The sequence below is a fragment of the Oreochromis aureus genome, linkage group 6 (genome assembly GCF_013358895.1).
Source record: "Oreochromis aureus strain Israel breed Guangdong linkage group 6, ZZ_aureus, whole genome shotgun sequence".
NCBI lineage: Eukaryota > Metazoa > Chordata > Actinopteri > Cichliformes > Cichlidae > Oreochromis > Oreochromis aureus.
The window spans coordinates 34223565-34238788 of NC_052947.1; the positions used below are offsets into that span (position 1 = coordinate 34223565).

Genomic DNA, 15224 nt, shown 5'->3' on the forward strand with positions numbered 1-15224 from the left:
TCCAGTTTCTATGAAAACTCAGAGCATCTATCTACACCCACACCTTAAGCCAATTTAGAATCACTAGTTAATCTGCAGAGGGGCTTTAGAAAAAGATCACCCCTGTCAGACCAGTGGTTTTTTTAAATCTAACTTGAAAGATCATTTAAACTTTACATCTAAGAGTAGAATTTATTTTTTATCTAATATTTGTATTTAGACAAACACAGAAGGTCTCATGATATTCCAGACTTTAATCTAGAAAAAATACTTTCAAGCAGTTATCATTAAAAAACACAAACATGTGGCTTGTACTGCTTGATAACATATATGGCCTTTCAACCTTCAGAAAGGTAGTCATAATTACCTTGAGGTCCAATAATTGGCTGAAGTTTGTGCATTCTTGCAGGCTATACTGTAGACGACACTATCCATATTTCTCACAGTTCACTGTCTGTTCCACATTCAAGTCCCATAATGTTTATATAATAATCAAGTAGTCGGTTGCATCATTTAATAAGGTCTATATTAATTTATTGAAAATCATTTTAAATGTAGTTTTTATTTCTGCAGGAACTAGACATGATTTGTGCTAATTCACTTTTTTTTTCAATGTCATTGGAAACACTGTGAAAAAGTGAAACAAAAAAGTGGGAAGGATAAAAATGCACCCCAACTCCTCACTGATATACAGAAACATGGAGAAAGGACAAGGTGTGCTAACCTTTTCCAGTGCTCCCAAAGCAGTGGCAGCAATGAATTCGTTTTATGGGTCCTTAAAAATGGTGTGCTGTGTTTGTCATTTGTCATCAACTAATGTGATCTTACAGATCACTAAAGACATATAAATGCCTGTTATATAAAGAAACAGGAATACCATGAGATTTTGCACTTTAATACAAGTTTGTATAGTTACAGTGAACTTACAGAGGAACAGAGTCTATTCTTAATAGCAAAACAACCAAAGTAGGTGGGTCTTTTCTTTAACTATATATATAGCATGCCAAATATAAACCCTGTTACCCAAGCAAGTCAACATTTCTCTCGGATCAAAAAATGTCTTAATGTTGGCTAGCATACACAGCATCTACCTTTGTTGCTTAGCAACAAAAAGATTTTATGGAACTGCAAAAATGATGGGCTGAACTTTTGATTTGACAGTTTTTCTTTGAAGAGGACATCGGAAACCAGAATGGTTGCTATGGTATTTACTTCACTTCTCCAAAGGCGCACAAAAATCTTGATACAACAAACATGGAAATTAGCCCAATTCCAGCAACACATGAAATCACCACTCTGATGTGCAAATATGTTTCCACATCTTTTGATGGTCTCCCACTTTAGAAGCTATGTGGCGTTAATGCACTGTCTTGTTGAAATTTTCTTGTGCCTGACTTCACTTTTCCTTATCCATTTGCCCTTTTGAAGCTGTGGATTCACATTGTACTGGATGGTCTTTTTCCCTGGAGGTGATTTCAGTTTTGTACCTGATAAGAAGTGCTGTGTTCCTCCAGGGTAAGCTGTCTGATGTGAGAGAAGCTTAGTACCCTGGAATGCATCCATTTCCTCAGGAAATACACTCACATTCATACACATGTGCACACGCGCCAAAGGAAACCTACAGCTCTTCACTGTAAGGAATACAACAACTTGATATTATGATCCAAATAAGCCAATCTCAACAGCAATCTGTACTTATTTGCCACAATCACTTCACACAAAGTAGGTTTCTACAAAGGCAATATTTTGATTCCGCCTTCAACTATATTTGCTTTTATTGTTGTTATATATGCTTTAGGATAATTCAATTCAATACAATTTTATTTATAAAACGCCAAATTACAACAACAGTCGCCTCAAGGCGCTTTATATTGTAAGATAGAAACTACAATAATACATACAGAGAAAAACCCAACAATCAAATGACCCCCTATGAGCAAGCACTTTGGCAACAGTGGGAAGGAAAAACTCCCTTTTAACCTCCGACAGAACCAGGCTCAGGGAGGGGCGGCCATGTGTCACGACCGCTTGGGGTTAGAGAAGGACAACAGGATAAAAGACAGACAACAGTGGTAAGAACTAGTCTTGTGTTGAACAGGCAGGCACAGTGTTAAGAGACTCTGATTGGACTTATAAAATGGGCACACAGGAAGAGACTAATGGCAATGTTGCAGCCAGAAATAAATCAGCAATGGCAGATGAAATAACTGTTAGCGACACAGACTGCACAAGTACAGAGCTAAACTGGTCTTAACTCTGGTGAAGTCTGAAATGTTTTAGATGGTTACTTATACAACCACAGTTTGGAATGGTCACTAGAGTGGCCTTTTGTCAAGTGCAAAGCAATATGAAATGAGACAGTTTTAGAGGTAAATCAGCCTTTCGCCATTTTCTAAAAACAGACCATCTAAAAATCTAAAAACCACTTTATCTAAAAATCCACCTCAAATATTTTCTACACTTTACTCTCTCTTTTTTTTTTTTTTTAAAGGCAGAAGATAACTGTCTTATTGAGAAGGACTGCCCCATCCTTTAACTGATATTAATAATTCAGTCCTAACTTACATGACGATATGAAAATAAGACCTCATCTTGTTTGGGGTAGGCGTAACATATTAGTATTTGCCTGTTCCACAAAGAAGCACCTTTCCTTAGCATTTAGATAACAGGTCATTTCACAGTTAGGAAGTTTCCTGTAGAAGAACGAGGGACTCTTTGACCTTGCCCTGTGTCCGATTCTGTAAATCCTCTCAGTGACCTTTTGCTAAGGTCACCCACTTAGTGTTGCAACACACATGTAATTTACAGCGAATGTGGTGCTATATTTAAACTTGGAATGTACAGTAATTAAAGAGTACACAGAGATCTAGAGGAGAAAAAAAACAACAAGACTGCATGCAACATTGTTCATGAATTTGCAAAGTGGAGCTGTTAGTCTGTTTTAGAAAAAGAAATGCAACAGTTTTTTAACCCATAGTTGGTTTTAGTGTTTGAATGCATACATAGACCACACAGAGCTAATATTTGCAATTTAGCACTTGTGTTCCTAAGCTGTGTCTATTCACCAAGAGGATTTTATGGTGTAGTGCCTCTCTGTAACCCCTATTGCCCTTGCATCGACAATGCAAGAGTCACATCTGGACCTATTGTCTGCATCAAGGCACGCCTGGGTTAGCTTTGGAGATGGTTTTCACCAGACCTTATAGCTTCTTTGTCTTAATTACATTTTAAACAAAATCTGTGTGTTTTTAAGAGCTTTCGGGACAGTGTCCACTGTAATTTTTGGCATGTGAGTTGGGTCAAGAGGAATCAGTTAATCAAATAAAGAGCAGCTACCATTGTTCATATCTCTGATAGGGAGCGACTTGGATTCTATTATGCAGATATTCCCTTCCTTCCCTTTGTTTTTTGATAATATTACCAATAGCTTTATTGAATCAAATAATAAGCATAATGTTGTGCTTTTTGTTTGTAGTGGGCCATTTAGTCAGTGAGATAGCTAAAACCAAAATGAACAAAAAGCGTATCGCTTAATACTGAGCTCAAGACTGGCATCACCTGAAATGTGTACCATAGACCATATGGACATGTACCATGTAGCATTTTGTTACATATTAAACAAGTAAATAAATTTAAATAAACCTTTATTGACTGTGAAAATTTTTTTGCAAATATAAAACTGGATTAGAAGCAAGGTGCCCTCAACTTTTTGATGGTGCCATTTTCAGGCTTTGACACAGCAGTGATTACTTGCGATGACACATCTTATTCTTTTAAGCATCTTAAACATTACACGGACCGTCTAGCAGCTTTCTTCTTTCCTGTGCATACCGTGGCCTCAGCTATGTATGAACAATGTCTGCTGCTTTAGTCTCTTGTCATATCACGGTGGGAGAAAAAAGACTCCCTCTGGTCCCCTGGGGCAGCTCTGTCAAGGACACCTGTCTGCTACTGTGTTTCGCTGTGTTCGACTGCACTCCAGTCAGCACGCTGCCTGATTACATAAAACACTGAGTGCATGAAAGTGTCCTACAGCAGGACGCCTAAGGCTTCACCAGTCCTGTTGTGCAGGGCCCATCCAAGTTCCTCTCCCTCCTGTCCCAGACTCACTCCACCAGCTGTCTGCTCATCTGTCTCTCCTCCTCTCTGTCTCGCTGTTATTTGTTCCTCAGAAGACACAGGCGGGCTGTTTGAGAGGACAACTGCATGCTTGCTTCAATATCCCAGCAAGTTCTTCTGGTCAGTCGATGTGTGTGTGTCTGTCTGGTAGAGTGACAAAGAGGTCGGCTCTAATTAAAATCAGCATTTGTTGCCGCCGGGAATGGTAACCATTGTTGTGGCGATAGTCAGCCCACTTGGTCCCCTAAGCAACAGAGCTACAGCTAATGAGACGGGAAGACATGGCTCTGCTGCCAGAGGAGCAGTGCCGCTCTCCATCTCATATGATTTTTTTCTTTTCTCTGGCTTTAATCTCTTCATATTGAGTTCATAAATGGTTTTGTTTTTCCTGTCTTCCACTGATTATAACATCATCTATCTCTCTCTTTCACTCTTTACTAATTTAGTAGACCTATAGGCAACTTGCCATGCTTTGATTATGTTTTCTATTCTCCCTTCCATTTTCTGACTTCACCCCTACTTTCCAATTACATCTATTTTCGTCCTTTAACTATTCTTCATCTGGCTCTTCTTTCATTTTGCTCTCATTTGTTGCAGTATGTGCATCTCCTCCCTCATTGCCTTTCCTTCCTCCTTCCTTGTTCTCATCTCTGTCGTAATTAACACCTTTACTTCTCTGCAGTTTGCAGCCTCTCTTCTCTCCTCCTGTCTCTCACTCCTCGACGAAGTAAGAATTAACATTTATAAGACGCTCAAATATTTTTGGAGTGTCTGCGTGCATATAAAGAGATTTTGAAATTCAGTGCAACAGTCTGCGGTCTGGAGCCTTATCTCTGAAATGTTCGCATTGTTTGCCTGCAGAAATGTCACCAAGTTAATCATTTGCATGGCAATTCAAATGCTAAAATACTTCAAGAAATCTGTATGATTAGAACGCAGATTAGGTGTTTCAAAATGCAGAAACCTACTGAACTTTGCTTTTTGACAAGGACTTCACTCAAGCTCCATTGACGTTACTTTTCTTCCCATCTAACTGCATGATAGAAGCAAAACAAATTCATTTTCCTCACATTTTCCTTGAAATGGCCCCCGCTTCTTGTTAAAAGTCTTTCCTAAGTGAAAAGTCTTGTACAAGATAAACTTGGAGTTAAGCTGAAAATAAAGCTGGAAGCCTGAGAATGGTAATGGTCTTATTGCCTTGTCACAGCATTAACAGCTCACATTCTTTGTCTTGTATCAAGCTGTGGTTTGGGACTGCGTGTGCTTTGTGTCTGTGTCAGTCAAGGCATTCCTGAAGATGAAAAACTGCAGTGTGAACCTCAAAAAGATAATTTAATACCCACTACAGCATATACTTTACTTTCCAATTCTGTGCAGGATATATTCACACAATGACTAGTGTCAGAATTTTTATCAAGCATATTTATAGCCTTTCTACTACAATTATGTTGTTTTGACTTTCATTTAGCTACCAATTTGCCAGAAAGCTATAGCCACTGTCTGTGTCCCATGTGTCTTCTTATTTATTCACCTCGGTGTTGTGTTACTCCAAAACAAAGAAGAATGAATAGCTCTCATGAAAGAGTCGATTATTAAATAAAGTCGTTCTAGTGATGTCTCATATGTCCAAAAGCTTTCTGATCCTTAGTGCGCAACCAGCAGGGATTTAGCCAAGGTCAAAGAAAGAAACGAAGCACTATAGAAGTACATTATTGTTTAACGACATGTTTAACTGAAGTGAGTAACTAACCCAATTTCAATCCCAGGTCATCAAATAAATTGATTATAATGGATGATGAATATAATTGGATACAGTTTTGTGTCATTTTTCTTTAGTGCGGAGGATACTCTGATAATTAGTGGATTCCCTCAATATTGGACGCACAGCCATGGAAATGCTGGAAAATCTTGTTCCAGCTGGGAAAAGTTACTCTTTCAATATGCATTCAACATGGTATTGAAAATCAACACTAAAGCCTTGAAAAGAGCATTTAAATGGCTCTTTTCAAGGCTTCCTGACCACTCAAAGTTATTTTACATGCAATCTGGAGTTCAGTATCTTGCCCAAGGATGCCTCAAAACATGCTGGAGTCCACGGTGCCTCATACTCCCAGCTTACAGGACATAATGGAACTGCTGTTAAAGTAGATCCTTAATAATACAGGACACATTTAGAGGTCTCAAACAGCCCATGCCTAAGTGGGCCTGGACTGGTTTGATATATAGCACAGTAGGTTTTGGTAGTCGTAATGTTTTGACACAACTTTTTTTAACTCTCTGGGCAGTAAACCATTTTAAATTTGCCTTTTGAAATGTTTTTAATAGTCATCTTCATTTTTCTTTAGTCGCCTAAAGCTCAATCACTTATTCAACACCACAGAGTAAACATGATAAATGCTTCAAGTAGGCAGCAGGCTATTTTTTCATTTACCAATTCTCAGGGTCTGATGTAACTGTCCCTGGTGTGTTATGTCTTGAAAAATACTCCCCACATAGCCCAGCAGCTTGCATTAAAAGCTTCAGTTTATGCTTGAATGTAAGACAGATGAAAGTGGAACCGTTACATCAAATAGAGCTGTTCATTTTGAGTGATTAGACAAACTAATGGTATGGTTGCTTGAGTTTTAACATCAACAGGATCAGTATGTTGGATCAATAGTAATTGTTTGATCACGATGTCGCAGTTGTAAGCCACAACACTGTGAGGGTTTTACTTTCCTCATCGCTCATTCTCTTGTGATGTGTCTAATCAAATATAAGTTTAATAATCAGTGTGTGAGTGGATCAAACAGCTGTGTGCTATGTAAAAGGTGTTGCTTTGCAAGCAAAAAACAAGACAAAGTTAGTGACTCGCTAATAAACACAGTCAAGCATTTAACGGCACCATGGCTAAAATAAACTGAAATTAGAGGGATGCCTCCCGTGGTGTAGTTGTCAGGGCATTTGAGGTTGTTGGTTCAATTCCAGCCAGAGACAAAAATCTGCCCTTAGGAATATTTTGGGAAGAGCATCTAGCAGAAAGTCTGCCAATTTAAACATGCAGAGCTACCTTCTGTGGTCAGCCCTTGTGGCCAGTACCTGAAAGTAGCCCCCAAAATATACTAGATTTTCTTTTTATTAGAGTGAGGGAAAAAAGGTATAGAAATAAGTCTATGTATTCTATATGTGTAAATGTTTGCTAATGTTAGATATAACTTTTAGGCTTAACAGTGTTCTCTAGTTTTTTTTCACTCTCCCTTAATGCTCAAAAGTAGTCAGTTAAGGCAAGAACAGGTAGGAATATGAAGGCTAATCATAATCATAATTATGTGAGATAGCCAGGCACCTTTATCATAAAACATCTGACTGGGAAATGTGAATTTTTCAGAACTCTTCTCTTAAAGAGATGTGTATCACAGCCACAGGGAAACTCAAGGTTAAACATCTAGTGGAAAATTGAAGGGATTGTGCTCTTCAGTAAACTAACCAACAGAGAGAGCCTTGTATTCTGAGTCAGCACTGGTGGATAGACTGCAGCTTCATCTCATGGTCAGTTTGCAATGCTGGGGCCAGTATACAGTCACCCAAGTAAATTACAGTCTTCAGTGGATTTAATGAAATGATCTGAGAGTACATTCTGCATATAATTTAAAAATGTTACATAATATCTTTACATATATAACATGTTAAAACTTTTCTCATCCCCTAAATGATTTAAAGGCACAGCAAGGAATTTATTGTAATGCAGGAAGGAAGTGCACATAAATGTTCTAATATAAAATAAGTATGTAAAGCAAAGAAATATTCATATATTATACATATAGACCATATGTCTAATAACTTCTGAAGGAGAATGATCATTTTTAATGAAAGGTCTGTTCGTGTAAACAAAGGAAATTCGATGGGTGTGTGTGAGTTAAACTAGGATGTATCAGAATTTGCAAGCAGGTCCTGTGTTTGAACTAAAAGAACCAACAGAAAATGTAAAATCTAAAACAGCTTGGATGTGTTTTAATGAGTGGCCGCCCATAGGTGCGCTGTAATCCATGTTGGATGGTGTAATGAAGCCCTGATACATTCATCTCCCTGTGATTGGCTGATTGACTGAGCACATTTACTGAGCGTGGTAGCACTTCCTACTGAGCACACTGAGCCCACTGGGTAGGCTACAGCTGAAATTCAACACTCAGTTCACTTGATTTCAAGATTAGTTTGGATTCGGCTTTAAGTTTTTGCACCCTGTTACACAGTACTCAGTCCTACTTTTGTTATTTTTTGATTTTATTGACTCATAGGTCAAGGTTTGTGACTGCTTTTAGTGATATATTGCATTTATTCTATAACAGGACCAGGTCTTAACCCTGGTAGCGTGAATGTGATCCTACTGTAGAAACGGAGCATAACCAAACTGCAGGTGTAGGTGTAGGTGAAGTATCGGGCTGTGTATCTACAAGAGACGCTTTCTATCTCTGTTACTCAGAGTGTTTCCATGCCAGTAGAGGAAGCGTATTTAACACACATCTCTGAATCACTCTGAAGAGTTCAACTGAAAGTTTGATTGGTATAAAAATATTCGCTCCTCAGAGTGGGACATGAGAGTTATTTGTGAAGCTTCCTACACAAACTCTCAGCAAGCGAATCTCCTTTTAAGTGTGAATGACATCATCAGTGCCAGATTCTCTTTCTTTTTTCTTAGTCTGAATGTAAATGGTAATTAGTAACAGTAGGTGCAGAGTTTGATGCAGGCTTCTGGTTACTTGTCAGCATTACAGAGCTTTGGATTTTTTCATGGATTAATTTCTAAGGTGTACGTATGCCTTAAGAAATGGTTTTATGTGAGTGATTAAGTGACCTATCCAAGATGAGTCACCAGTCTGAGTAGAACTTTTTGAAATTAGGCTATGAAATTATTGAATATGTGTGTCACTGAAGTGAAATAAACCCAAACACAGTTGCTAGAGAACCAGTGACACTGTGGCGTTGTCACTGGAACTCAAATGGCAAGATTTCCTTTCTTCATATTAACCCGTCCTAATACCTTACCTAACTAGCTGTATCACATGTTAATTCAATTCAATTCAATTCAATTCAGTTTTATTTAACCAGCGCCAAATCACAACAACAGTAGCCTCAAGGCGCTTTATATTGTAAGGTAGACCCTACAATGATACATACAGAGAAAAACCCAACAATCATATATGACCTCCTGTGATCAAGCACTTTGGCGACAGTGGGAAGGAAAAACTCCTTTTTAACAGGAAGAAACCTCAGGGAGGGGCGGCCATCTGCCAAAGGGGTAAAGCTAAACTATAAAGCCATTAAAGATATTTCCTTCTTTGTAAAAATGCTAATCATTTGAGCATTTCATGTCACTTCTAGTTGTTTTGAAATGTATTTAAAGTCTCCTAATTCTGAAGCCATTCTGGAACAATAATAGAAACTTTGTGTTTAGTTATGTAGCAGCATTGTCTAAAAATTGACTTATAATTTAATGGTTATGTGGACATTTTAAAAAACAAAAAAAAAAAAAAAAAAAAAAAATCAGTCATCAGTGAAAAGTGATCCGATAACAAAAAAACACATTTTTTTTTTAAATGTTTGCTAATTTTGCTGTTTTAAAAGCTTTGAGTGCTTTCACTTTCAGTGTGGTTGTCTCTAGTGGTTTCTATTTTTTCTCATGAGTGAGATGTTAAACGCAATAAGCTGCATGTAAATTTAAGATAATAATAATAACAAACTGGTGTCATTTGCATGAATATTCGCCACCTGCTGATTGTTAGGACAGCTCCACTCTCCAAACACAGGCATTTTTCACATAAGTCATTTTGGCATGTCACAGCGGGGAAAGCACAGCTGTAAAAGAATAAAATTATTGATGACTGAATTCTATTCAGCTTCCTCAGTTCCAGGCTCCTGGGATTCTTCATGCTGGGTCACTGTTGTGACTTACTGGAACACTTGAATAGATCTGAGCCATTTTTAATGTTTTTAGTAACACCTACGCTTTTCCTACAATGGGAAGTCAAAATGCCTGCTGTGTATAAAAAGGCCTGTTGGAGGAGATATTATTACTTTCTTTCTGTCATTTATAAAAAAAAAAAAAAAACCTAGGAACCATGGAGCGTTTTAGAAGAGAGAAAGAAAGTGCAAGACAGAGAGAGAGGCCAAAGAGAGGCTTCCTCAGAAATACTGTACAAGTCAAAATAAAAGAAACTACCAATGAATTGAAGGATGGGAACATAGTTTCATGTTGAATCTATCAAAGGGTTAGAAAAGCCATGGTAAGATGGTGAATCCTACTCTCAGTCTATTCTGAAATCTTAATTATGTGGCTGGTGTGAAGGAAGAACATTAGAGCGAGCGAGAAGCTCATATAATCCATGGCAGAAGGTGTGCTACAGTAACCAGTCAATGAGCACTTCTCTTCCACACAGTAACAATAAAAAAAAAAAAAAAAAAAGTGGCTGTGTGGACATAATCACACAGCCAGTACTAAAAGCATAAATCTGTGCTAGACTTTATGAATTTCTAATATCGTCACAAATTCATAAAGTCCAAACTGTACATTTTCTTCTGGGGGCAGCTACCATCTCCAGCACTCTTCCAGATCTTACTGGGTGAAAGATTAGTGTGAACAGCAGGTGGGTCTATTGGTTAAAAGGACAGTTGACCAGATGACCAGCCCCCATAATGAAAATTATCTTTCATTTTGGACTAGGGGGCAAATCACCAGCTTCATTATTCAGCTGTAGCACATCGGGGAGGACAAATGTAATTTTCCTATTGGATCCCAGCTGGGCTGCAGCAAATGTAGTGCAAAGGAGATAATCTTTCTAAAACTCAGAAAGGCCCTAAAGAAATTCCACTGGGGTGCATTAGATAAAAGCTGCCAGTGTCTGACAAGAACCCCTTTAAGGCTTACTAATATGGCTGTTTTCTGCCTTGTAATGATAATGACATCGGCCATTTCAAACATTTGCAGGTAGCTATTTGGTCATTACCTGAATTCCTTTAAAAGATGAAAAATGAGACTTCAGTTCCTCTCACGGAGAGTGAACAGCAGAGACAGCCGTACAGATGCCGGGAGCATCCTCTGCTGCTGAAAAGCTCACCGAGTTTCACCACACGGTGGCCCTGTGTCTCCTTCTCGACGCTTCTCCTCGCCTCAGCCGCCGTTAAACCGAGAGGCCCTCCCTCCTTCTCCACCACGACCGCCACCTCCTCCCTCTACTTCCACTCTTTCCTCCCGTCGCGCTGCGCAGAGCCACAGACGGTCCTCCAGCTCCGTGCAGCCCGGTGCGAAGATGGTCGGCGGCTTGTGTGCTCGCAGGCTGGCCCGACGGTCGCGGTCCGCGCTCATAGCTGCCCTCACGGTGCTGCTGGTGCAGACGCTGATTGTGTGGAACTTCAGCACCCTCGACTCCGGGGAAGAAAGAGAAAACGGAGGGTCAAACGTGCGGGAGAAGAGGGACCGGGTCGCGGGCAACAAAGCCGCTGGCAGCCACTATTTCCAGCACGGGGACAAGCAGCGGCAGCATCTCCCTCCGCCTGGGAGAGGGGGGTCTCGCCACACACAGCAGCCGGTAAGACAGAAGCGCTGCCGATGTATTCATATCGTATCCCCCGCGAAAAAAAGACTGTCTCGCCGGGGATGAATGGGGTTGGCAGGCAGGTCAAACATCTCCACGCACACGGCAGGGCCCAAATGAGTGTTTGAATTGTTGTCAGTAGAGCAAAGGCTGTCTCGCAAGGAAATGATAGGATGTCAGATGCAAAGCGAGCCCTTTTTTTTTACTCTAGGAGACTGGTGGGAGACTGGCATCCTCGGCTGGATGCTCGCTTTGGTCTGGAGTCACACTGCACCGTTTGAACGTCCGTTTAAATGAACGCACTCATGCCCAGACTTCAGCTTGAAATGCCAAAGCTGAGTATGAAATCTGGAGTCAGCCCGCACTCACGCTGCTCTCTCCAGTGTGGAATAATAGCACAGAGGGGTAAATCCTTCTCTAAATTCTGGCTGTGGAGGTGTTTTAATAGCAGAGTCAATGGCTGAGGTTGTAGCCTATACCTGTCATGGTCTGTTTGGTATTTCAAGTCAACTACAGTTGCTGCATGGCTCAGCAGCACTGTCTCAGCAGGCCAAATTGAAACACAACCTAATTTGCAAAGTAGTTTTGGAGTGTACAAAGAGCCTGTTTGTGAAAACAGGAACAGTTTTATTGGTAGTGGCAGCGTGAATCACGAAGCACAAGACAGACATGGAGACGAAACAAACTCCCAGACCAGCATAATGAACATCTTGAAAACAATATGAATAAATCAATAATACTAAATCAAGTTAAGTTATTGCCTGTGGGACTGTACCCATTTACAATCATTTAGAGAATCTAATTTCACGTTTGACTCTTTGAAAATCTTAAAAAAAACTGGCTTCTACAAATCCAAATATTTATTTGTAGGTTCCACAAAATGACATTTTTTGCCAGAGGCTAACACACCGAACAGGTTCCTCTTTTTTTTCCTTTTTTTTTTTACACAGTCCTTCCACACATCATTTGATTAATTTTCACAACCTGATGTATCAGATTACATTCTCGAAAACTGAGCTTCTGACTGGGGTTGTTGTCAAGCAGTTAGGTTGCCCTGAAAAAGTTGGACACCGTTGTTCCTGGCAAGTGTGCAGCAGTTTCCCTTCATAAAGCTGCCAGTCATTCATGTGTAGCCCACCCCTCAGCCACCATGCAACCAGTAGATAACAGGCTTTGATGTAGGTTGATACACTGTGCGACAGCCAGTCTCCTCCGCAGATTTTCTAGTGATTCACTCGCTTCATGTGGTGGGACACTGAGTTCCACCTGCCGGCATCTCCGCAATGCAAAGTCACGCCAAAGCAAGGTTATATTTGAGTCAGTATTCTATTTTTTCACAGAGCATTCTCTAATGAAATATCCCTGCATTACTCTTGTGTAGACAGTGGTGCTTCTTAGTGAGCTTATCTTCTAACACTTTATGGTTTTATAGCTATATTAATATGTTGTACATGTATGACATAAGAGTAACTGTTGGGTGTCAAGACCTTTTTTTTTCTCGCTGCTTTAAAAACAATCTGCCAGATGTATATGACTGTTAAAACACATACAGTCAGCCTGTATCCAGTCAGTACAGCCTATGAGCGCACTTGCTACATGCCTGTCGGATTTCTGCTTGCTCTCTCCACTTTGGTGCCCCCCCCCGGATTCATAAATTCAACTGGTGCTCTCGGCCACATACACTGGTTAATTGCTGCATTTTTTTTTCGCCTTGTGGCTGGTTTGTGAGTGTGTTTTTGTGTATGTGGCTTGGCATGGCAGAGTTGTCCAGCCTAAGGCTGATGCATAAGCGCCTGCTAACTGATGCTATATGAGTCACCACATCAGAGAGAGGGGATAGCAGCACTTTGATCCAGAATAGAATGAGCCAGAAGCTACAGTATGACAATAGAAGAATTTCTATGTGATAACTTGTGTTGGATGGAAACATTATGCATAGCTTTGGATGTGTCATCCCAGCAGGCAGGAGCTACAGTTGTCATTAGTGGTTGTTTCCTGTCGTGTCTCTTCAGGGAAATTCTGCTCAAGAGTGTAGACATTTTCTTTTCTAGTCCAACAGACACCACGGCTTTCGTTCACAAATAACTAGATTTAATGAAATGAGTGATATTATGTCAGCTCTGAATTTGTCTTTTCACGCATGCTGTGGCTACCTGTTAAAGATTCATGACCAAAAAGTTCTGCACGTATTAATTAGTCTGTCTTGTTTTGCCTGACATCGGTTTATTACAAGAATTAGTATCATGATCATTATTAATAGGTGCTTATTAAGGCGGTGCTGGTGATAGATGTGAAAAACTGTTAATGTGCCAGAATTAAACCAATCTACCTTCAGCAGCAGACTGAGTAAAGCTCTGAAAAGAGTCTGGCTTCACATCTGGTCGTCAGCGGTTTCTTTCCATCTGCTGCACTAGTCATATACTATCATGATCCCCATGTGCCCAGCGGGTGTCCAGCTCACACATGTTGTAAAGAGTTTTCCCATTAGTCATGGTAATACACGTAACATTACCACTGATGTACACGTTTTCCATTGTGCTGAGTTTTCCTAATGGTTTCCAATAGCAAATATGGCATTACAAACCATCTGGAGATGTCTTTTTACTGTTTTTTCAACATGTTTCCACAGTGTGGTGATGATATATGATGTGCTTAACCTCAAATTATTACAAATTTTATTGTATTATAAAGATGTTCAACACAGTTTTTCTCACAGAGACGCATTTGGCTTTGCCGCAGATCCAATTTCTTCAAAGAAGTAAATAACAGCAGATATGTTAATCGAATTGTTTGTGATTGACAATGCCTTGTTAGTTCTGAGTTGGAGCAAAACACAAGTTTTGCTCTCAAATTAGGGAAGAAAATTGTGGGAGGAAGCCTCCAAAAGCTGTTCTGTGAGCTCTATCTCTAGGTGTTCACATCCTTGGCCACACTTTGCTTGGATATAAATATTTTATTGTCATTAAAAATGGATTTAAAGAGTGTCAGAATTAACATCATCAAGTTTAAAATGGAAACATTTTTTCTCTAGTCATGCTGGGACCAATGTTCATCTTGCCATCATGCACACCGCCTCACATGTACACCTTAGATTTGTCATATTTAGGAGCTTTGTTAAAATCCATTGTTGCTGCCATCTATCCTCCAACTACCACCACCACAACCAAAATGTGATTCATCACACTGTGTCCGTGATCACGGTGCTGACTCACACTGACACACATACACACCAGCACGCTCAACAAACACCGAAATGTTGTGTGCATGCAGGGAAACAGTTCCCCACAAACACCCACATGCACAATTTATAGCTACACACAGAGTGTGCGTCATGTTTTTTGTTTTCAAATTTCCCCGTTTGAATGTACATATACATGTAGTGCTGTAGCTTATAGAGCAGGCCGGATAAAGTATTGCATTTGTGCTATTGTTGTCTATATTTATGAGCAAATGTTCGGTTTTTTTTCCAAGAAATGTCCACTGCTTGTGCTTCTTGTGCCTCCTTTTGCTAGCAAACACTGGAAAATGATGACACAAAGCTTTTTAAAAAGTGTAACA

General features: G+C 39.8%; 1 protein-coding gene across 1 annotated transcript in view; it reads left to right on the forward strand.

Moving 5' to 3' along the window:
* Nucleotides 1-11272: 11272 nt before the first annotated feature.
* Nucleotides 11273-15224, forward strand: part of LOC116331242 (xylosyltransferase 1) — a 78148-nt gene continuing 74196 nt past the window's right edge. Inside the window, exon 1 of the mRNA XM_031753853.2 lies at nt 11273-11660. Coding sequence (XP_031609713.1) covers nt 11382-11660 — 279 coding nt within the window. The 5' untranslated portion in view covers nt 11273-11381. The remainder of the gene's footprint in view (nt 11661-15224) is intronic.